We start from the raw sequence: 25348 nt of genomic DNA on the forward strand, positions 1-25348 counted from the left end.
GAATTTTTAATATATCTAATAATTCTCATTACAACACTCATATGTACTCTAGTGGGAGCATGCTGAAATTGACTAACAGAATGAACAATATGAGAAATATTAGGATGAGTAATAGAGAGATAAAATAAAGCTCCAATCATTTGTCTAGACGGAGTTGGATCCTTCAGAGGTTCTCCATCATCTTTCTTTATCTTTGCATTGATGACCTCTGGAGTATCAACTCGTTTTTCATCTGAAAGTCTTGACTATTCAATGATTTTTGCTGCATACTTAGTTTGCGATAACAAGTAACCATGAGGTGAGTAAGCCACTTCTATTCCAAGAAAGTACCACAAAAAACCAAGGTCTATCGTATCAAACTTGGCTTTAAGCACATCTTTGATATGGCTAACTCCCTGCTTATCGCCTCTTGTGATAATTATATCATCAACGTAGAGAAGTAATATCATCATTCCTATATTAGAAGACTTACAAATAATACAGTGTCAGTATAACAAGATTTAAAACTAAGTTGTGTCATCACAGAATTGATCATACAAAGCCTTTGGGACTTGTTTTAGACCATACAACGCTTTTCGTAACTGAAGGATTTTTTTATGTGCTAAACTTAATCCTGGTGGGGGATCCATGTAAACTTTCTTATTGAGATTACCATTCAAACAAATATTTTTTACATCCATTTAAAAAATTGGTCATTTTTTAATTGATGTTATAAAAATAAGACTTCTAACAGTAGTGATTTGAGCGACTGGAATAAATATCTCATCATAATATATTCCATGTTCTTGATTATATCCTTTAGCTACTAGTCTGAATTTATATATTTCTAATGTCCCATTACTTTTAGTTTTAATCTTATAAACCTATTTACATCCTATAGTTTTCTTCCCTTTAGGTAATGTTTGAATTTTTCAAGTTTTTGCCATTTATAAAATTTTCAATTCATTATTCATTGCCCTAATTCATTTTTAATGATTTTTAGTATCATGATAAGACGATGGTGGATCTTCTAATACTAGAGGAATCTATATCTTAATTTTGAGAATATCTTTCTAAAGCACACAGTGGATGGTCTTCGATATGTTGAGTATAGATTTGAATTTCACCATGAGCTTGGTCTATATTATCAAGACCCTCATTCACATTCTCATGTGCATCATGAGTGTCCTCATTGTCATTGTCACTCTCATACACATCATGGATGTCATCATAACTCACACGCTCATTGGCAAGGTAAATAAGAAATGAATAGTCACAATACTGTTGGTTTTTCTTTTTACCAAATTCATTTTCGTTTTCAAGAAAAGTAACATTTCTTGAGACATATAGCTTGTTCATTTTAATTTTATAACATCTATACCCTTTTTGATTTTCGGTATAACCTAGAAAAACACAATGAATAGCTTTTGGGGAAAGTTTGTCATTTTTATCAGTAACGACAAAACATTTACACCCAAAGACTCTCAACCTTTTGTAATCGGGAGATGTTTTAAATAATTTTTCAATGGGGGAGATGTTTTCGATAGTTTTTTAAGGCATCCTATTTATCAAATAAACCGTCATAAGAGCGGCTTCAACCCAAAACATTTTTGGAACATTTATTGATATAAGAAGTATTCTACTAGTCTCAACAATGTCTATGTTTCCTTTCCACTAGTTCATTTTGTTGAAGAGTATAAAAACATGATTTTTGGTGAATAATCTCATGTAAGTCAAGGTAGTTTTTGAAATCCTTTTATATAAATTCTTCTTTGGAATCGATTCTAAAGATTTTAATATTGGTTTTAAATTGAGTCTTTGTATAATAATAATTTTTTGGAAACGATCAAATATTTTGGATTTGTGTTTAAGAAAAAATATCCAAGAGTATCTATTATAATCATCTACAAAACAACATAATAAGATACTCCTTTTGATATAATCGGAGCCGGTCTCCATACATCTGAATGTACCAACTCAAATGGTTTTTTTGATATAAAGTCACTAGGCCCAAAAGGTAACAATTTCATTTTACCAAGAATGTAATCTTTCTAAACAAAATCTTTTTCTTTATAACTTGTAAGAAATGAAAACAAATATAATTTTGACACTAAAATGTCCTAGTCTCTTGTGCCAATTTTTTATATCTTTATTTTCCACAAAATTACAAAAAATATGTTTTGATAATTCAATATTGTCCATAAGATAGAGATCTCTTCTTCTATGGCCTCACTCAATCGGCTTCCCAAACTGGAGATCTTGTATAAATAATCATTAGGTGAAAACAAGATTTTGCATCCATGTTCCACAATTTGGGAAACTGATAAAATGTTTAAATTTAATTTTGGTATTAATCTAATATTTGATAAAAAAAAGGTTTGATGTTTTTGTAAATACCCAAAACCATTGATTTTTAAAGAAATATCGGCGGTTGAAACATATAAATCATTTGAGTTAGTATGACATTTAGATAATGTGAACTCATTTGGGGTCATATGAAATAAGCACCAGAATCAAGAATTTAAAAAGTTTTTTGGGATCAATGCATGCGGATACGACCGCTTCCGAGAAGGAAGAAGCTTGATTATTGAACATTGGTTGTAGTGCCTTTATGAGTTATGCCAAGGATAATGAGTCAATGCATTTAGAGTCATGTACACCATTTCTTTCAAGAGATGGTTCCACCAAAGCCACTTTCTTATCATCTCTTTGATCTTCTTTCCTTTTTTTAGGACAAAAAAGCTTGATATGACCTGTCTTATAGCAAGATAGCATATTAGTTTGTCACTCTTCTTGTATTCATGATTGCCTCTTTTATCGTTTTAGCTCGTTCCATAATCATTGGAATTTCTTTCATTCTCATTGTAACTTCTTCTAAAGTGAGGGGGCTTATAAGCCCTTGTGTGATTTTCAGGCCTTGACATAGCAAGCACAAATTCTTACTCTTTTGAAGAGGATGATTTTTTCAACATATTTTTCTCCATGGTTAATTCTTCAAGTGTTTCAAGTATGGTAGGTACATCTCCTCTATGAAAAGAGCCGTTTTGGTTCATTCAAAATTTAGGTCTAAGCCCATTAACAAATTGGTAGAAATGCTTTGTTCTAATTTGTTTTTCACGGAGTTTTATATCTTGGGGGCAATGTCACTTTGGCTCTAGATGAGTCAATTCATCCCAAAGAAGTGAGAGGACATTATAATATTCCCTAATGCTCATCTCTTCTTGGGTCATAGTTCTCACTTTATTTTGCACATTGCATATGTGAGTAATATCCTTGAGACTATACATATCTTTAAGATACTTCCATGCATCACTAGCAAAATCAAATTTTGTTAAGCTCAACCCTTTTTTGATGTCAAAACTATTGATGAGCCATCTGGAATCACCCATCCTCCATTCTTTTCATTTTTTCTCATATTCAGTAACAACCTTAGACATTTCGTCTCCTTGAAGAGCCACTTCCTTTCCTTCTTCTGTCTTTGTAAGTATAAGTTTAGGCTCTCTTTCTGTGCTATCAACCAAACTTCATAGACCATTTTCCCATATTTTATGTTTTACTATGGATGCTCACATCACATAGTTAGTATCATTGAGTCTCACGGGAATGGAGATGACCACTTATCTTTCATCCTCCATTTTTACAACAATGAGAGAGAGAAGGTAGCAAAAATTTTGTTGAAGAGAACTTTGATGGTGCGCTTTTCAACTTACAAATAACTACTTATGGATCAATCCACACCATCCTTACAAGGGCCAAGAGAAAAATATAAATGCTTGAGAAAGCATTAAAGAGTTACAAGGGGAGAACCCCTGTTTATAACAAGAGAGAAGGAGCATGTTCCAACCCACAAAGAACTACTTATGGATCAATCCACACCATTCATATAAGGGCCAAGAGAAAAAAATATAAATGCTTATGTATTACAAAATGCTTGAGAAAGCATTGAAGAGTTACAAGGGGAGAACCCCTATTTATAACAAGAGAGAAGGAGCATGGGGCAGCCCTACCCAACTAGCTTTTGGGCTAGCTCCCACCCTTGGGAGCAGCTCCAACAGCTAGTTGGAGCTATCACTTTCAAGTACAACTCATAAAGAGCTGAAAAATAACAAAAATAAAATATAAAAATTACACAGCCAGCTCTTAATGGGCTGACTACTATTACAAAGTAGAATGACCGAAATACCCCTGATGAGTATTTTGGTTTACATATATATGAACATTTATATATATACATATATATATACAATGTTAACACCTCTTCCTTTTCCTTTCGAATCTTGGTTCGCTTCTCTACTCGCTTTCATGATGATTTTTGGTTCACTTCTAAGTCGTTTTGTGCTTCCTGCTTCCTAAAATTTTAGAAGTGCTTCGCTTCTCGCTTCCACTTCCTGAATCGCTTCTTCGACTAGCAACCTTGAGTTGAACTAGCCATTAGATGTCCTCTAGCTACCTCAAATGGCTAATTATACTAGCCATTATACAAAAGCACCCTCAATACAAATAAAATTCCAAAGGAGGACAAATATATGTACAAGAAAACCTATACAAAAACCTAGTATATAAGAACCTAGTACATACTCTAACAGTGTGTACATTCTAACACTCCCCCTCAAACTTGCCATTGAAAGAATGAAAGTTTGCCAAAACTAGGGTGAGGGAAAAGCTTTAGTGAAAAAGTTTGCAAGCTAGTGTTCAAAAGATACATAGGGTAAGGAAATAGTGTTCTTTAGACGCTCCTCTTGGACATAGTGATGATTTGTTTCTATATGTTTATATGTTTGGTGCACTCATGAAATCATGGTTGCTTGCAATTTAGATGGAAATTTTTGTTGTTACATAACAGCTTGAATGGCTCAACCATGTCGATGCTCATGTCTTCATGAATTCTGCTCAGTTGTATAATCTCGGTAGTGGTGGTAGTCATGGCCCTATATTTTGTCTCTATAGATGATAGAAAAACCTTTTATTGCTTTTTGCATCTCCAACAAAAAGGCTGACACCTTGCCTCCAGGCATATACTTGACTACTAACTTGATTTCATCCTTAAAAAATGGTTTTATGAGCTTCGTCCCTGTCTATTTCCTAAAGGTGAATAAAGGCAGGTGATTTGTCGCATAAAGGGATTTGAATTTTTCCGACATAATCCATTTTAGCTAGTATTGCCTTGGAACCATCAAATCTCTAATCACCAATCACTAAGGATTCCACATGGTTTCTACTTTGTTTATCAAATACCATATGAAGGAAATTTGTGTATCCTCCAGCATCCAAGTGACTTTTGAACATTGTTTCTGGTGAACCTTCCCCCGCAACCTCTACTCTCTGATTTTGATCTCTAAGGGTGCATCTCCTGAATTACTATTTCATCCCTACTGGCTTCCTCTATATTTAATATCGACCTTTGCAGCTCTTGAAGTCTCCCTTCCCATTCTCTAATATTCTTGAAATGTTCTTTCCCAATCTAGTGTCTCCAAAACAATATCTAGTTCTTGACATGCTCCAGTTGACACATCAATTTGAAAACATCACATTGCCCCTCGTACTCCCGTATGTTAAAAGGGCATTTAGTTCCCTCCTAGTGCTTTCGCCCTTGCACACAAATCCTATTTTGCTCCCAAACTGTATCCTCATCACGGGGAACCCTAGAACTTTGAAAGCTTCATCCTGTTGTGATTTGTAACCCTAGGCACTTGGAAATATCCTCTTTTATCTCTCGAGCCTGCTGTTTTTAGTTTGTCAACACCTCATTAGAAACTATCCTCTTAGAGCTGAAGGTTCTCTCTTCCACGTTGGTTCCAATCTCTCATGTGAACTAAGATGTCCTTTGTCTTTTCATTAACTTGTGCTAATCATAGGCTAACCAGGGCATCCTTAGGGATGGCAGTGGACCTAGGCGGGGGCGGGGGACAAGGTCTCCACCCCCGCCCTGTCTCAAAATTTTACCCTCCATCCCCACACGGGTTTTGATTTTAACCTTAATCCCCGGTCAATTTCTCGTTTCGTGTCCTCCATCCCCGGTCCAAACGGAGCGTGGCGGGGCCTCGTTTCCCCGGTCCTTCCGCCGCTAGAGAAAGGAGAGGAAGGATAGGAGAGAAATGGGAGCTCGCGCGGCTCGTCAGAAGGAAGGAGAGATTCGAGAAAGGATTTTATATTAGGGTTAAGAATATATATAAGATTTTATAATATGTATAAGGGTATAATAGTAATTTTCTTAACGAAAATCGGGGACAGGGTGGGGTGAGGGAAAGAGTAAGTCCATCCCCACACGGGTTTTGGTTTTAACCTCCATCCTCGGTCCAAACGGTATGAGGCATCGGGGCCCTGTTTCCCCTTGCTCCACTGCCATCCCTACGCATCCTCTCTCTCTCTCTCTCTCTGAACATGAATTTCATTTATTAACATGATGCTTTGAAACTCATCACTTTGTATCTAATTGACAACTATAATAAATGCAAAAGCATGACAACTCTCAATAAATATAATGCATTACTTTATTCTAAATTGAATGTTATAATGAACTAGGTACACACTCTCTGTCACACATATCATAAATCATCAAGTCCTCATTCCCTAATTCTATGTATCACTATATAACGACTCCAACTCATCCCTGTTGAAAAGTAGAATTTTTCTTTTAAATAATTGTGGAAACCAAAACCCAAGGATCTGGGGCCTCACAGACTTAACAACTTCCAAACCACAAGGGATCTATACATTAAACCATCCAAACAAAATAACTAGTTTTATTAATCAAAAATCAAAATCTGAGTACAGAATTAAAATAAAATGTAAAATCAGTAAGCCACACTGTCTAAAACTAACATAAGTCACACAATCTTGTAGGCTCCCTGTGGCAGTCGTCCTCATCACTGAGCTTTAGATCCTGTGAAAAACATAGGGAGTACTAGGTAAGAATCAAAGATTCTTTATATAAATTCCTCTAAAAATCAAAATAATAAGCAAGAAAAAAATAAATCAAATTCATGCAAGTATTTAGAAGAAAATATAACTACAACAATCTCATAATTCAATTATCATTCAAGCATTTAAAAGAAATTATCATGCAATAACAATATCTCAATGAAACAGAACAAGTATGAATGAATGAACTAATGCAGAACAGTAAATATGCATGATTTTAATGCACATGCATGAACAATTTATTAAGTTATTATCAGAGTTCTCTTTTGCATGCATGTCCATATTAAATGCACATAAGTTTAGTTTCACTTTCCATTAAGACCCGCATATACTCAAAACGAGCACCACAAATTCTTGAAGTTCAAGATAGGTTCTCAGTTGTAGCTTAACACACAATTTGTATTTTATTACTGGGTTTCATACTCGTTCCTTGACCGATATCAAGAATCAACACCATCCATCAGAACATTAGAAATCAACATCTAATGCCGAGACACTAGAAAAATCGATATCCACTGATTCCACTAATAACAATAGTTGTATCACAGCACTACCCCCAGGTAGAGTGGTTGAAAATTCCCTAAAACCGTGGTCGGGAGACGAACCACCATATCGGGTTCAGGGGCATAATTGCACACGGACTTTTAGTATCATCACGATTTTCTCAAAACCGCCATCAAGGATTTCCACACTGTAGAAGGGACATCCAGGAACAAAAACATTAATTAAACTGTTTTTTTTTTTCTTTTTAACAAGAGCCAAATTCTTTACAAAAGAATCATTTTGCAAATCAACATGCAAAACACAACACGGGACCCTGGCCCGTTACAATATTTAACAGTGCAATTAATTTAGAAAGCCAATAATTTTAAAATGAATTTTGCAATGCATACACACAAATTTTAGAGCAATACATGCTTGTAGCCCGCATGGCCTAGAGTGGTTCACATCTGACCACCGATGCATCTTATGCAAAAATCCTCAGTGAACATGTTACCACAAATATTAAAACATGTCCACAATGCACATTCATTCATACACAACAAGAATTTACATATAAAACACATTGCATATGCACATGAACACTTGTTTGCAACATGTATTTTTCTTTCATGATTCATCTCATGCATAACATCCAAACATGCACATGATCATGTTAATGCAACATTAATATAACTTCAGAAATTACATGTTCATGATATGTATGTTTATGCCAACATAATATTCAATTTCATGAGCATATGTAAACAACAAACATTTTTGCCAATTCGGGCATGCTCGGGATACAGATCATAACTATCGAGTCAAAGTTATGCTGCCCCCCGTATACGGGACAACACTAGCATGCTATTGACAACATGTTTCTTATGCATAAATATGCAGCCAATGGTAGTAGACAATGGACAATGCTGCACCTAAATGTACAACATTGGTCTGCCCTACAACAACTCACCAAAAGCCGAACTGATTACGTGTTTAATGCATCTACATATACAGGAATGTAACATGCAAGAAATACTCTATTAATGCATTTTTGTACAAGGAAATATCGTGTACGCATACAACTATTCAAACACAGTTACTAAAATCAACATCATTGTGTGAGCAATCCGATCAACATATATTTGGGTCTGGTCTGCACTCAATACAACATGTATTCAAGTCTGACCATCCACTCGAAAACATCAATTTATCAGGTCTGGTTAGCACCCAATATAGCTTGTATCTGGGTCTGACCAGCCACCCAAAATCACTATTTTATCGGGTCTAGTCAGCACCCGATACAACTCGTATCTGGGTCTGACCAGCCACCCGAAATCAATCTATTTTTGAGTTTGGTCAGTACCCGATACAACAGGTATTCGGGTCTAATTAGTCACCCGAAATAGCTATATTTCTGGGTCTAGTCATCACCCGATACAACGTGTATTCGGGTCTGACCAGTCACCCGAAACAAATCAATACTAGCAGGAGGTGCTGCAACTTATGGAGCTCACCATCTGAGTCATGGTTCTCATTCTGGGCATGGTGGATTTTTTGGCCATGCAGCTGGGTATGGCCATGGGAAGTTAAAGCATATAAAGCATGGCAAGTTCAAGAAGTGAAAGTAATGCTGTACATATCTCCTAGTCCAGCTGCATATCCAATGATGATGCTCTTATACTTCTTTTAGATAGACTTCTTGTGGTGATTGCGCAAAGCTCGTGCCCTGTTGCTTTGCTTAAATTTTATTGCCCTTACTCGCTTTAATCATTTGATTTCGATGTCATAGTGGATAAGTGTTTAATAGAGTATATGTTTGTTGCAGTGGATTGTACCTACAAAGTAGTTGGGATTGCACAATGCCTATATATATATATATATATATATATATATATATATATATATATATATATATCAGACCTTGCGGCAAACCTGGCTTGCTTGCGTGCATACGAAAAGAAATCGGCAAATTTGGACCAAATCTGCATACCAAAAGAAAATCTGTAGATCTGTCCACTTGTACGGTGGGACAGATCTGTCCAGATGGACAAGAGGCAGGTCTGTCCAGATCTGTTTACACTCAAAGTGTGACAGATTTGTCCACATGGACATTTGAACAGATTTGGCATGAAATCAGAAAATCGAATACATGTCATGATGAAAATAAATAGCTGATTTAGCATTATATATATATATATATATATATATATATATATATATATATATATATATATATATATATATATATATCGGCTGAGAAAAAAAGGAAATCATATCATGTATATGTATATAGGTATATATACATAATCAATGCAACGTTATATATATATTCTTGTAATTTAAATCAGATTTTTTTCCTTTCTTTTTTTTCTACCAAAAACATCACATAAACTTAATCTAAGCTATTTCTCCCCATTCGAATCGATAAAAGAACCCGTACCTTCGTTGAGAAACAAAAAAGAATCGTAAGTATACGTCGGACGATCTGAACGGAAGGATATCCTCTCCTTCTTCTTTCTTTTCCTTTTCCTCTCTTCGCTTTTTTTTCTCTTTCTTTCTTTTCCCTTGATGGAGATGTAAATCATAGGATAAAGGTTGGGTGGATGAAATGGAAAAGTGCTACTGGAGTGTTGTGCGATCGTAGAATGCCATTGCGGTTGAAGGGAAAGTTTTATAGGACGACTATTAGACCCGCTTTACTATATGGTACGGAATGTTGGGCTGCCAAGAGACATCATATTCAAAAAATGAGTGTAGCTGAGATGCAAATGCTTAGATGGATGTGTGGAAATACAATAAAAGATAAGATTCGGAACGAAGAGATACGTAAGAAGGTAGGTGTTGCACCCATTGAAAATAAGATGCGAGAGAATCGTTTACGGTGGTTTGGACATATTCGGCGAAGGCCTAATGATGCTCCAGTTAGAAGGTTGGAGAAATGGGAAAATATATTTGTTAAAAGAGGTCGGGGTAGGCCTAGGAAGACTTGGATGGAGATGATAGGAAATGATATGAATGCTTTGAACCTCACCGAGGACATGGCGTTGGATAGAAATGATTGGAGGAAAAGGATTCATGTGGAAGACCCAAAATGAATTTCTTTTTTGGTTCATATCGCTGACCCCAATTGTTTTGGGATGAAGGCGTAGTTGTTGTTGTTGTTTCTTTTCCCTTCATCCTTTTCTCTCTCTCCCTCTCTCTCTCTCTAGAAAACGAAATCTATAGAGAGGGGCGAGTTAGACCCTTTTATAATTTTTTTTTTGTCTTCTAGAGAGAGGGTGACGTCTCTTCTTGAGTTTCTCACCCATTTGGCTTGGAGATAGAGTTCTATCAGTGTTGAACTCTATCTCTAACCTCTTTTTCACTTTTTAACAAATTTATTACTTTATTGTTTTTACTTTTTACTATATGGGGGCTCTTCTAGAATCCCTATATATTAGGTAGAGTTTCACATATGTAGAACTCTGCCATACCAAAAATAAAATTTTGGAATTAATTAAATTTTAATATTTATTTATTTATTTATTTATTTATTATTATTTATTAAATAATAAATTTTCATAAAGTTTCAGAGGGTATGTCACCCATTTGGGAGTCTTTTTAACTTGAAAATTCACTCAATTAAACTTTTATATTGAATTTAAAACTTTAAATTCGTTAGAATTAGTTTTTGGAACTGGATCCAGATCTAATATCCAAATCCATATCCAATATCCACATGAATCTCGAACTGAACTAAATCTTGATTAATATGGGTCTTGGACCGGGTCCAGATTCATATTAACTTGGATCATACGGATCCGATCTGATCTAATCTAATCCAGAACTGATCACGTCGAGATAGGTCATTTTTGAAAAAATGCGATTTTCGGATTAATCGTAGCTAGAATTTAGAAAAACAAAATATCAATGTTTTCAGAATTTCGAAACGCATCTAATGATATATTACTTGAATTTTGCTTCCGAATTTCTTCTACATTTAACTCTAATTTCGCTGGATTTTAAAGGTAAAAAATAAAAAGTTTTACCACATCTTAATTGGCTTGTTTAGGTCTTGTCAGTAAGACTTGAGCCAAACCCAAAATCAATTGATGCCACTTAAAATAAAAAAAAATTATAGACTTTCCAAAGTACTTAGTCAATTTTTCAGAAACCTCAAAATTTTAACAAATGAAAAGTACACAATATTACACACCATGTCAAAAATGGTTTCAAGAGGAACCATTTCATTAGATATCCTAAACAATAGCAGCAATTGTTCTGCTACCTCCCCCAACTCATAGTGAGCAACTTTTCAGTGTTCGTGTGATACGATATCATCCATTTTGGCCAATTTTCATGTAAAAGTCATATCCATTTCCTGGTCAATTCTTGCATGGATGTATATTTTTCATTCTAATGCCCTGAAGAGTGGGTGTCAAATGCATGTGTCTACCTACCTATGCAAACAAGTTAATTCCCCAGCCTTTTGTCTCTTTTTTTTTGAGAGAAAACATTCAATATATTGGCATGTTAAAGCAGTGAGTTACATACGTAGGGGACGAGGTGTCACTCTTGTACCAACAAAGAATCTGAAAATTACAGATCGTTAAAATAAAAGTGAACCAGACAGAAGTTCATAGCATCGTCATGGACACCCAAAACCTGGTAAATTTAGCCAAATCAGATCTGAATTTTAGGCCATTTATGCTTGCAGCGTTGTCTCACTTCCCATTGAATCATATCTAGTATGGCTGACATCTGTTTGAATCTACCAGTAAAGGTCCTTTCATTCCTTTCCAACCATACTGAACGCCATGCTGTTAACAGCCAACAGCGCCTCACATAGGCCCATTTAGACCAAGGTTGCCAGTCTAGGAAGCGAAAGCGGGAAACGATACGGAAAGCGGAAGCGAGAAGCGATGCATTTTAAAATATATAGAAAGCGGGAAGCGATGAATAAAAAAAATATAAGAATTGAATGAGAATCAAAATAAAACACAAATAAAAACTAAAATAAAAGTGACTAATATTAAATTTCATGACTTTTGAGTGTAAGAATTACATTTTTAACAAAATCTAAAAATGATGACTACCAATTTAGCGAAAGCACATGGAAGTGAGTGAGGAGCCAGAGAAAACACATAAAAAGCATGAAAAGTTGAGTAAGAGAACATATAATAAGAATAAATGAAGCGTATGGAAAGCATAGGAGAAGCGTGGGGGAATCGAGGTTCTCATCAAGTTTCGGAAGCGAGGAGTATTGCGCTTTCGAAGTGAGTTTCCGGGAAGCGAGCTTCCCACCTATCTAAGAAGCTTCCGGTAACTCTGATTTACACCCTTTCGGAAGGAAAATGTGACCATGTTAGATGTTTGTGATGACAATGGATATACACTGCTGCTAGTCATGAACCCTTTTCATATTACAGTGTAGGCATGAGTAAACAAAAATTGATCACCAATTAGGCATCACACATACAATTGTCATTATAGAATGAATAGTCATATAGATAAACAAGCTTGAAACCCACCTCTTTCTTATGCTTATGCTTTCACAAGGAAATAAATCCAACGGTAAACCTTTACTGGAACAATAGTATGTTCAGTATCCACTTACATAGGATGAAAATAAGTTGCTGAAATTGTTTTTAACCCGCATGATGAAAAAAAAATTCATACGATTACCAGTTTGTATTGAAATGTATATGTTAAGGGCCTTTTTCTCTTAACAAACTTCACATTGATACTTCATTTTTCTACTTTGCTTTGCTCAAGCTCCCTTTGTGATAGCGAAACAGTTTTTAAAATATGATTACCTTTATAAGGTGAACGTATTATTTAACACACAAAAGAAGCCACAAAAAAGGATGGAACTGTCAATTCAATCTCCTAAACACAAGTAATTATTTTGAGATGTATTCTTATGCATTTTACTCAAGATCCCAGATTGCTCACATGCTCCACAGTGAGATGCAAACTACACCTACTCTTCATAGAGTAATAGAGTACTAGTGCTTCATTTATCAAGAATATTAGGATAAAATAATATGAAGCAACCAACTCTAGTTATGAAGTGAAGCCATTTTCATCACCTGATTGAAGATTGATGGATATCCAGTTGTGGACAGAAGAAATGATTCATAATTTTTATTATATAAAAGTAAACAAATGTTGTGATCTTTCAATAGCTCCTTCCCAATTAGAATGAATTGGATTGTACTGCTGTTGTTTTGGATGTTATACTTTTTGGCTCACACACGCTTACACATCTTTCTTTGAATATGTGCACCTAATGGAGTAATTGTTCACAATTTCACATGGAATTTTTCCTATAGGGTGCAAAGGTTCTATATAGGAGAGAAAATAGTTTGCGACACGAGTCTGCCACAAAGGACTCCACTGCATCATCAGCAACTCAGTGATGACAGTCAGAGATAGCAGCATCCTTGTGAGTTACATGGCAGTGTATCGGTGCTTTACTTCTTTCTTGAGATAGATCAACTGCAAGAATTTTAAGGCTTGAAGCTATTCTGTCAGTAAATTATGGATCCAAGGGGACTTCAATTCTTAAAGAAAAGCATACTTGGCCCTTGCTTATAGAGAACCTGTTGCTTGTATTATTATTGAGAAAAAATTGCAATAGCTTTATTTTTGCCTGATGAATGGTTTTGAATGATAATGATAACTTCTTTTCCCTGCTTAAGAAATCCTGAAAATCATTGCGTTTGTTTCAAGCAGCTGATAACTTTAATTTTCTAAGAGCCCATTTTTTTCACGGCACTTTTCCAGGAAATTGCTGAGCTGGTGGGAAAGTTCTGACTTTTCCCACCCCAGCTGAAACAAATAGCACAGCAATGGGTTGGGAAAAGTCCACGTTGGCAATGGCGGTTCACAGCTTTTCCCTTCTCATCCCTATTTTCATGAGTAAACCCATTCTCACCAAGCAATTGACCGTGTCGAACAGCTGGGAAGATAAAGTACAACCCTTCAAAAGGAAAAAAAAATGTTTACAAAATGTTGCGTGGCATAATTCACAAATGCACCTAACATCTGAAAATTTTCAAAAAATACCAAATTTTGTTTATATTTTTTTTAAATAAACTTTTTGAAATTACTGACCTATATTGGGTTAGTAGAAAGATATTACGTACCACTTGGTCATTTTTTTTATAGAAAAACCTTAACAATCAGAAAAAAAGGCCTTGTTCTCTAACTTCAATTTGGAGAATCATGAATTAGGTAGAATTTGATTTGATATCGTCCTCCCCTTGATTGTGACTCTCCTTTTCTTTAAGTCATCTTTAAAACAATTGGGAGAATCATCAATTAGGTAGAATTTGATTTGATATCCTCCCCTTGATTTTGACTCCTTTTCTTTAAGTCATCTTTAAAATTGATCTTTAGATTGTCATCATCTCCATGAAAACGATGAGTTGGTTAAACTTTTAGGCTATCTTTGGGAGCCTTGAATCGGTGGTTGTTTGTGTTTCCGCCATGCCCCCATACTCTCTTGCTGTTTGGGAGCAGTAGCGTTGCTGAAACAATGCATTGGGACTGGTGTTGTCTGGCCCAACACCACATTTTAACACCTTTCCTGAGAGGATGTTTTTGGTAACTCCATCTTTCAACATCATACATTGGCCAAACAATATTTTGGCTACACACTATAACTGTGTTTTCATCTCATTGCAAGACCCCAAACATATAGCCTTATAAGATCAAACTTTGGAGGCGAAGAGAGGAAAACTGAACTAAAACTTTAGATGTCATTTTAAATTTTGCTGCGGATTTAAAGTGAAAACCACCCATAAACCTTTTTCTTTTGCTACTACAATGAAAAATCCTCTATCATCAACTGCACATTGACTGGCCTATGATGACTAAAACCCTTGAGGGGCTCATCGGGGATTACACAGCTTCAACTTTGTGACAAAGGACGTCCTCTTGTCGGTTTTGAACTCACTACATCCTGTCAACTATTGTCATTCACAAGTTTTCCCTACCAGATAAGCACAGTCCTTGTGGACACCCATGCCTTTTGCTTTCTTTATTGCATCAAGGAATGGTTTGATTAACTATGACAACAGTTGGGTGCAATTTTGAACATTTTCAAATGGTTGGTATTATGTATATTCTTGAATTATGCTGCAAGCTTGGGTGCTAACTTGACTCTCCCTTGCTACTTATAATATTGTAGTATTTTGTTTTCAAACTAAATCTCTTCAACTTGTTTACTAAAAAAGTAAAATGAGTAGTTTTGGTACAAGTGGTAGCACAACTATGCAGGCTTTCTTGTCGGTTGACAGGCCCTATCACTACTCAAGAATAGGGAAACTTCTGTTTAGGGGGCAACTCTTTTAGCCCTGATCTCAAAACTGGGACTCAATTGTCTGAAATTCATATGGGCTATAGATTTTCTGGAAACTATCAAACGTTAACCTCAAGTTTGACATCCACATCTCAGAAAACATGTTTTTTTTAGTTTCCTGAATTGTCCTTTGAAATTGAAATGCTCATTCATCCTCTCAATCTAACGCTAGTTTTCCAAATGTGTCCGTGCATATTATCTCTTTCACGAAACTGAATTAAATAATATGATGTTTGCTGATGATCTACTATATTGTTTAATTGCAGATAAAGGAGCGGATGCAGGATTGACTCATTTTCAATGAAAAGAATTTGAAATCAAAAGTCTCATTCAAATCTGTTTCATTTTTTGCAAATAAACCTGCCACTAGTTTATTTTTCTGAATCTAAACCTCAATCTAGCATTGTTTTTCAAATGAACCTTGTCTCATCATAATTTACTTCTGTAAATTGGGTAAAATAAAGGTAGGCCTTTGTTTGGGAGTTTTCAGGAAAACAGAGGCTCATATCAGGAAATGTGAGGCACGGGTCAAGCAATAACAATTAATATATCTACTTTTAGCCCACAAGATCTCCTCATTTGGTAGGGACAACTTGTAAATTTCACCAAGTTGACGGGACGTCACAAGTTCCAAACTCATGGGTGGCATCCCTTGCTGCTGCAAGGTCGAAGTTGAGTTTATTCCCTGGTAGGTAAAAGGGACCTCTAAGGTTTTACCAATTGGAGGCTAACCAATGTGCTGTTGATGATTGGGTAAGGGTAGGGGGGGTGGGGAAGGGGGTTTCCCTGGACTCTCTAAAAAAAACACTAATATATCCAATTTCATTTTAGTTTTGCATTCAACTAATATCTTTGTGTTTGATCCTTTGAGCCAACACTAGAGCTCTGCCTTGAGTAGTACATTGGTGCGCTATCAAACACATCCCAGTTGAATGTGTCCAAGATTGCATCGAGCATGATGATTGGTAGGTGGAATTCAGATTATAAAGAATTATAGTCTTTACTTATTATGGCAGCCGTTGATAAGAACTTTAATTGAGGCATAGAGTATGCTCTGAGCAACATAATGCCTAGCTGTTGTACTTGCTATTCAATTTCTGCTTTTTGAGTGATTCTTTTTGCTTTTAGGTTGTTAATACTAGAAGGGGTTGCATGTAGGCTTGCTTATTTGGCTATCATTCTTCAGGTACGTTCACTTTCCAATAGAACAATAATGAGAGGGACCCTTTGGGCCTATGTCACAGGGACATGCCATTTGGGCTTAGTGTCACCTATGATACGACTGTAAAGACGTGGTTATATGCATGGCATGGCATGACATGATATGATTTTAACTGTCAGACTCAGTAAAAGGAACACGGTCAAAATGGCATCTATCGTCATTTAAAACATTTTAGTAAGAGACCAATTTTTTTTAAATGGTATAATATGCGTGACATGTTCACGCTCTCGTATGATGCCTTAGGTGTGTGTTTGATTGCTTATCCAAGATTGGACGGAACAATAAAACATAACAAATAAAACACATGTTCTTTTTGTTATATAACAACTATACTACATCCAGCATTTGTTTTGACAGAACAAGAAGTTGTGTTCTGCGTTTGATTTTTATGTTTGTTTGGACAACTTGGGCACATATGAATAATCGATCGAATAACTTCAGTTTGAATTGCATGACTTGATCCGCCCCACCATATGAGTGTTTAAACACGTTTATTAGGGATTTTATTCTCGGATATGGATCTCATATTGGATCTAAATACTAAAAATATTTAAATTTTGGATAATTTGAGAAAAAAAATAAGAATTTATATTTTATATATATATATAAATACAAAAATAATAAATAAATCATAAAACCATAAAAAGCAAGAAAATAAATAATAAATAAACTAAAAAATCCTAAACTACAAAAAGTAAAAACCCATAAATACACAATAAAATTAAATATAAAAAGCCCTAATTCAAACCCTAATAAAAAAATCAAAGAAAAACAACCCTAATCAAATAAAAAATGCTTAATCAAATTAACCATAAAATTGATTCAAAGCCTTAATCAAATCAAATAAAAACCCTAATCAAATTAACTATAAAAACTTCCTAATTTAAAAAATTTGATTCAAATTCCTAATAACAAAAAGTAAAAAAAAAAACTATAATCAAACTAAATATAAAAAATCTTAATTAATAAATTTATTTCAAAGCCCTAATGAGAGAGAAAAAGAAGAAGAGAGAGTAAGGTGCAATCGGTGGCCTCACCGCCCGGACACTGCACATGAGAGAGAGAGAGAGAGACCTCCCGACTTTTTTTTAGAGCATCCCCCGTCCTGTCCTAGACGTAACAAGGGTGGGGTGGCAGGACGCTGAATAACCATTCCACGAACACACGCTCTCCATATCCAATATTTGATCATCGTGGTGTCCGGCAATACGGGCTACCAAACACACCCTAAACGCCCAAAAATCACCATCCCCAGCTTGTCATTATATAGAAGAGAGGCCACCCACCTCTCATTCTCGTCGATTTTTCAATTACCTAAAAAAGAGAGCTTTGCTCAGGGAATAGCTTGGAAACAAATGGCTGTTTAAAGTCAAATTAATGCAGAATCAGTGGGAGGTCGTAAGCTTAAAAGTAGTGTTTTACATGTGTTTGGGTTAGGGCCCAAAATTAATCAAGATTATCTAACTCTATCAAAATTAAGTATTTTCATAAAATTAAGCTATGAATTATATATATATATATATATATATATATATATATATATCTTTGTTTTTTTTTTTCAAATCCGTATCACGTATCCATATCCATCCATGTCTTTGTGACAGCTTTTGGCAGGGGGCTTGTCAACTTGGCTTTAATTGGTTTGGGATCGAATGAGTCAATTGGATGGTTCACTCGTGCATCTCAGGTTCGAATCCTATGGGGCTGGTTATCCCCCAGCTTGCCTGAGAGAGAGATATCTAATCATGATTAGGTTGCACTATCATAATCTAGGGTTCTCGTGTTATCCACCTGCTTGGCAATCAATAAAAAAAAGAAAATACTCATTGTCACCTCTATTCTGCAATAAAATCTTGTCAAACATTTTTTAGTCTTATAAGAGGAAAGGTTGCTGCAATCTTGAAACTTGTAAGCTTTGTTTCCCTCATTGTATTTGGAATTGGAAAACTTGGGGTTAGGCAGATCCGTTCCAGTTCACTGTCAATGAAAAATTAGATGCAAAACATGACTCATCATACGCCTAATCTTTGCAATAAAGACCACTTGCAAAGGCCAATCTTCTCACATTGGTCTGCCGAACTTACGTATACAAATATATGCATTTATTGTTTTTCGTTCTTTTTTTGAAAAAAAACAAAAATAATAATGGTAACCTGCCCCAGTGGCGGAGCCGCATTGGGGCCCGGGTGGACACGTGCCTACCCAGGCCCGGGATTCAGGTGAGGGTTGGCAGTGCCCACCCTGACCCCAAGTCAAGGTGGGCACCACCCAGCTTGGTGCCCACCTTGACCGGACCCAACCCTCTCTCTCTCTCTCTCTCTCTCTCTCTCTCTCTCTCTCTCTGCATCGTGTCCAACCGTATGCCGTTTGACAGCTCTCCAGTGCACACCGCTTTTTGGCTGGATCTTCTTCCTCCTCTCCATCTTCTTCTTGTTTTTTTTTTTGTTGTTTAATTATTCTTTGAATAGTGACTGAATTTAGTTTTTTTCAAATTATTTCATTAATCACTTGATAGGGTTTGGATTTTAAGGGTTTTGTTTTTTTAACTAATATAATGTGTGATGTTTGTTGATACCACATTTACTTGTCTTTTTAACGGCATAAATGTTTAATTAGGATTTAGGTTTCTTTTTGTGTTTTTTAAGAGTTAGGGTTTTGATTTGTTTTTTTAATGGCATAAATGTTTAATTATGGTTTTAGGTTTTTTGTGTTTTTTTTTTCAAATAACATAAAACATGATATGAATATTTAATTAGGTATTTATGTAATTTTTTAATAAACATTAAACATGATTCTATCAATGCATGCTTGATTTTGGTTAGAATTTTAAAGGACGTTTTCAATTAACATATCTATAAATGATATTTATTAGGATTTAAGGTTTTGATTTTTTTTTACTGTGAATTTGTGCTCACCCTATTTTAGATTTTTGGCTCTGCCGCTGCCTTGCCCTATGGATTTAGTCTGACAGGCAAGCCCAGGAGCTCCTGACAGTAATTTAACATAAGATTATTACAGGAAGCATCCCTTGCAGCCTGGCCATCCTTGACTGTCCCAGAAAAGAAAAAAGTTCTAGAGGTATGAAGCTAAAATCGTGCAAACTTTTTTTTTGGGGGGGTTGAACGGCCAAGCTGGAGTTAGGCAGACCCTTATCAGTTATACAATTATACCATTGGATTTTGAACCTGCAACGTCCCAATACAAGGTGACATACACTAGCTGCTTCTACCAGACAAGCGAGCCCCGCAACTTTTACCAGCCCATCTTTCCTTTCCCAACTTATTTTATCACTCCATGTCATGGTATTAATGGAGTTATAGCACCTTTATCTTGGCCTCCTCTTTCTTTAAGAAAAAAAAAAATAACCAGTTTTATTTTTTTTCATTGAAACCGCTAGATCCAACCCCATTCTATTGAGTGTTGCGGCAATGCCCAACGCGTTGGATCCAATTTGGTCGCCTACAACACTAAGTAGGCGAGCCAGTTAGAGAGCTAATAGATAAGAGAGCTTTGGTGATACGCCTACTTTAAAATCAAGTTGAGCCATGAAATTTCTTCTCTAAAAATCATAACAAATATTATCATTACTATACATCTAGAATGATAAGCGGGCCCATATGTTGGGGGTCTATAAGTAAAGCGTATGTCAAAATTTTATTACGAGAATAAATTAAATTAACAAATGTATAAAAAGAAGTCTACATGTAAAATAAATTGATTTTTCTTAAAAACATGTGCATAAAAAATATTAAAGCAAACAACCTCTTTGTTTCACCATTTATAATTAAATAAAAAAAGCTGAAAAGGAACAGGAGTAATTAATTTAAAAATATTTGGCAAAAAGTGTTAAAAAAATGCGTACCGCCCAGGGTACTGCATATAAGAATTGAGAATTATATGATCCACAAGAGAAGGCGGGGATGCCATTGGAATGGAAAATCCATAGGGCATGCATAGTGACAAAAGTTAAAAACTGCAAAATCTAGACATAAAAAAAGCTCGAGAGATTTTGAAAATTTTCATAAATCTTGCCTTTTGGCAAAATCTTGGGAATAAATTTTTTTTTAAAATATAAACAATAATTTTTATAAGAAAATATAAATAAAATACATTTAAAATTAAAAAACTTGGGGGTTTTCATGATAAATATCTTTTAAAAATATAAATATCATGATATTTGTCACAACTTGAAAATCTCCCAAGAAATTGTTGTTTTAAACTTTTAGGTAATTTCACTACAAGAAAATCATGGATTAGCGACGGCTTATATCCATCGTTAATCCGTCGCTAAGCCGTCGCTAAACAGTTTAGCGACGGATTAGCGACGGATTAGCGATGGATAGAGGCCATCGCGAATTTTTGCTCGCTAATTAGCGAAAAAACTTATTTGTCGTTAATTCCGTCGCTAATTTGCGACAGATTAGCGACGAACATTATCCGTCGCTAATCCGTCGCTAAATTTAAAAAAAAAAATAAAAAAAAATGATCCCTGTCGGGCGGTATTCCGGCAGCAATAAGCCGGACTTATACCGCACCCGACAGGCATCGTCGTCCTCCGTGAACCGGCGTCGTCGTCCTCCGTGAACCGGAGGACGACGACGCCAAAGGCAGACCTTGCGTGGCACCACCTTCGGGGGCAAGGGCTCGCACCCCTTGATCATCAGCCGCTGCACAAAGATGTCGTCCGCCGGGCACGTCCCCCCGATGTCGTACGACATGTACTGCTTCAGCTCCTCCTGGAACCGTCGGCAGGCGTGACCCACCGGCGGGTAGATCTCCTCGGAGCCGAAGGTGGGCGAGAAACCCAGCGGCAGCTTGTGCGGACCCACCACGTTCCTCACCTCGTCGGGGACATCGGGGCCCCAACCAGCCAGGTGATCTGTCTTGGCACCATCATATTGTTCAAGGACCACGGGGTCGTTCTGGCCGCTATTGCTCCCCCGTTCCGGCAGCGACTCCTTCAGCCGAGCCAGCTCCGTGAGCAGGTTCTCGAGGAGGGTGTTGGAGGAGTGAAGCTGGTTCTGCACCTCGGAGAGATGGGCCTCGGTCGTGACGAGGCGATTTTGCGTGGTGTTGAGCTCATGGAGAAGCTCGTGGGCGTCAAGTACGCTGCCCAGGCGCTGAGAGTATTGGGACCAGTTGAAAGGTTCAGCCCGGCCTCCGTGGGAATAAGAAGGGAATGGAACGGGATGGAATGAAGCAACCCGGTAGGATAAAAAAGCAAGAGGAGAGGGGGAGAGTGGGCCCGATTTAAATTTCGAAAGGGAGAGAGGGAAAATTTCGCGCTCGGTTTAAATCGAAAATTAGCGAGGGCTTTAGCGACGGAATTTTTCCGTCGCTAATCCGTCGCTAATTAGCGACGGATTAGCGACGGAAAAATTCTGTCGCTAAATCCCTCGCTAAATTGTTTTTTTGGTATTGAGAATTAGCGACGAAACAATTGTTGTCGTTAATCCGTCGCTAATTAGCGACGGATTAGCTAGAGAAAACTTTCATCGCTAATCCGTCGCTACTTAGCGACGGATTCATGAAGAAAGTTTTCTCTAGCTAATCCGTCGCTAATTTGCGACGGCAAAAATCCGTCGCAAATTTCCGTCGCTAATTAACATTTTTCTTGTAGTGTTTGAACCTAGACCATTTGTAAAGCATCACTCTCTATCTTGTACCGTGGGAGTCTCCAAGCTTCGGCTTGCACAAAGGGTGACACCCATGTGACCATTTGCCTAGCGGCGCAGGTTTCATCCCACTATGCCAAACCTCTTTGGGGCAAGGGGTGATACCTTTGCTTCTGCTTTTATAATATTTAGGATTATGATTATGTAAAACCACCTGAAGAGTTCGTCGAGTGGAGAAGGTAAAAAAAAAGAGATCAAGGTAAGACGATTTTTCCATTTGCGGAATTGCCTTCCTCATTATCATCGCAGGGGGCTGAGGATAAACCTCGTCTATCATGATCGATGGGTAAGGTGAGGTTTATCCTCACCCAACGTGAGAGCCCTTAGGTGAGCCTTCCACACCTTGATACACAAAGAGCAAGAAAGTGTGTGAAAAAAAAACAATGAGAAAGAGAGTTTCAAAGAGAAGCTTACCGAAACCCACTGTTGGCAACATGTACGACATCATCTCCCTTCTTTTCTTTCTTTTCATTTGTTTAGAGGAACAACAACCATGGCTACTGACGAGTTGCAGAAGGAAAAAAAATCAGACAACAAAGTCGAGAGTCATGGCTACTGGCCTTATTGCCGAAATATATATATATATATATATATATATATATATATATATATATATATAGAGAGAGAGAGAGAGAGAGAGAGAGGGTCAACTTTGGTTAAAGGCCCTTTTGCAGCAGAGGGAGAAGAGTCAGAAGGGGCACAACCCCTTCCGCCTTATATCAGATACCGACTTGGGTTGGTTTGGGTGCGGCCCAAACTGAACCAAGTGAAAAAAAATTGATTGTATCTGTCTGACTCGGACCAACTCAGTTGGACCGAACCGATCTGAGTGTGAACCAGACTAGGTCAGGTTTTGACCACGACCAACTCAATCTGGTTCAGTCTAGACTGAGTCTGATCAACTATTTTGTACTCGACTCGATTGACTGAACCAGTTCTAACCGAATTGGACTGAGTCGGGTCTGACAGTGTCTCGGTTCCCTGCTTGGATCTGGTTTGATCTGGACCAAACCAAATCTGGGTCCAGTTTGATCCAGTCGGTCTGCATCGATCCATATTGAACTGGATCCAAACAAAAATTGGGTCTAGATCTTGTCTAACAAATCTGGATTCAGATCAAAATTGGATCTGGTTTAGATCAGTGTTGAATCTGGATCCAACTAGATGGATCAGTTCTAGATCCAGATTAGAACTGGGTCTTGATCCAGTCTAACAGTTATGGATCTAGATCAGAGCTGAATCTAGATCCAACTCATAACTGAATGAATCATTTTTTGATCCAGATTAGAACTGTGTCTTGATCCAGTCTGACAGTTTTGGATTCAAATTAGAATTGGATCTGGATCCAGTTTATGATTAATTATGAATTTTAATAATCCAATTGAGTTTTTTTAAACCAAAGTCAGATGAGTCAAGACTAGGTTCAGTAAACTAGTACTCTAAACTCAGGCGAATCATAAGAGTTAAAATGACAAAATTATCCCTTTGTGTACCCAATATCCGATTATGTAAAATAAGCACAACTTTGCACTCTGAACTTATAATTAAGTGAAGTTTGGTGTGTTCGACTTGTATTGTAGAGGAGAACTTTCTATGAATATTTTGATAATTTTATCAAAATATAAAAAAAGTTTGTGTATTAATATGAACATGCTTGTATGATTATCAAATCCTATTGTTAGAGCCACTTGATACTCGATTGCGACTAGAGTACAACATTCGTATTTTAGGTAAGAGATATTATAAGTAATCTTAGTTGTGAACAAACTATATTATGTTGTATATTAGCATATTTAGAAATATAGCTTTTGAGTGTGAACGTGATATGCATAAAATGATCATGAATGAGATTATTGTAATAAGATGATTATATGCACATGTTAATCATGATATGTCATGCATATTAAAATGAGATTGATTTTATGATAAAATATGTATGTTATAATTTGCAAATAACATATAGTGTGATGAGATTGTGATTAGCTTTGAGTCTCTTGAATCTAATCATGTCATGTGAATTTTATATTAAGATTAGCATGCTTAATCCCTTAAATTCTAAAAGTGACAACCTGTGAAAAATGCTACCTGGTTCGCGGTCAAAGTGCAGCTATCATGGAGAATGAGCCATCGGTGATTTAACGACGTAGAGATTTTACCTCATTTATGATACAAAGTATTAACCCTAATGTCATTCTGAGATTGAGAGTGAGAGCAAATGGGTCACTATGCCAATGACTGCTCATAGGTTGACTGGAGAAACAATGTAACCCTGAAGTAGAAGTTTGCATTACCAAGTCGCGCATATGTGGTCACTCTTCAAGCGGCTCTTGCAAGCCCTGAGGTAGTTAAAGGTACACTCTATTTTTGGTATTTTAGCATATGTATTATTTGATTCTGAAGTTACACATAGTTTTACCACCTCAATCTTTGAAAAATGATTATCAGTTGCACCTTCACGGTTAATTGTTTCTTACTTAATAGAAATAGTCATAGAAAAGTTTACCATAGTGGACACTATGTGCAATAACTGTGTAGTAAAAATAAAGAACCATGAGTTACTTATGAATTTGTTGCAACTCGATTTCAAGGAGTCCTAGGTATAGTCTGGTTGTCAGACCACTATGCTACTATTGATTGCAGAAAAAAGTGTGTTAGTTTTCAAAACTCTGGACCACCATGCCACTATTGATTACAGAAGAAAGTGTTAGTTTTTAGAACCCC

At 36.5% G+C, this 25348-nt stretch overlaps 1 protein-coding gene across 10 annotated transcripts in view; it reads left to right on the forward strand.

The window, feature by feature from the left end:
- The window catches only part of LOC149833927 (chaperone protein dnaJ 10-like), a 35805-nt gene extending 19580 nt beyond the window's left edge, over positions 1-16225 (forward strand). For 6 of the 10 annotated variants that reach the window (XM_090011108.1, XM_090011106.1, XM_090011109.1 and 3 more), the window contains 2 exons: positions 13698-13833; positions 15997-16225. In XM_090011108.1, the coding sequence (XP_089867234.1) occupies positions 13698-13784 (87 nt within the window). In that variant the 3' untranslated portion in view covers positions 13785-13833; positions 15997-16225. Of the gene's footprint in view, positions 1-13697; positions 14022-15996 lie in introns of those variants that run through there. The other 4 variants (XM_090011104.1, XM_090011103.1, XM_090011110.1 and 1 more) reach the window with 2 other exon arrangements.
- Positions 16226-25348: the final 9123 nt, after the last annotated feature.

Source organism: Nuphar pumila, chromosome 6 (assembly GCF_984573655.1).
Source record: "Nuphar pumila chromosome 6, dmNupPumi1.hap1.1, whole genome shotgun sequence".
In the NCBI taxonomy this organism is placed as follows: Eukaryota; Viridiplantae; Streptophyta; class Magnoliopsida; order Nymphaeales; family Nymphaeaceae; genus Nuphar; species Nuphar pumila.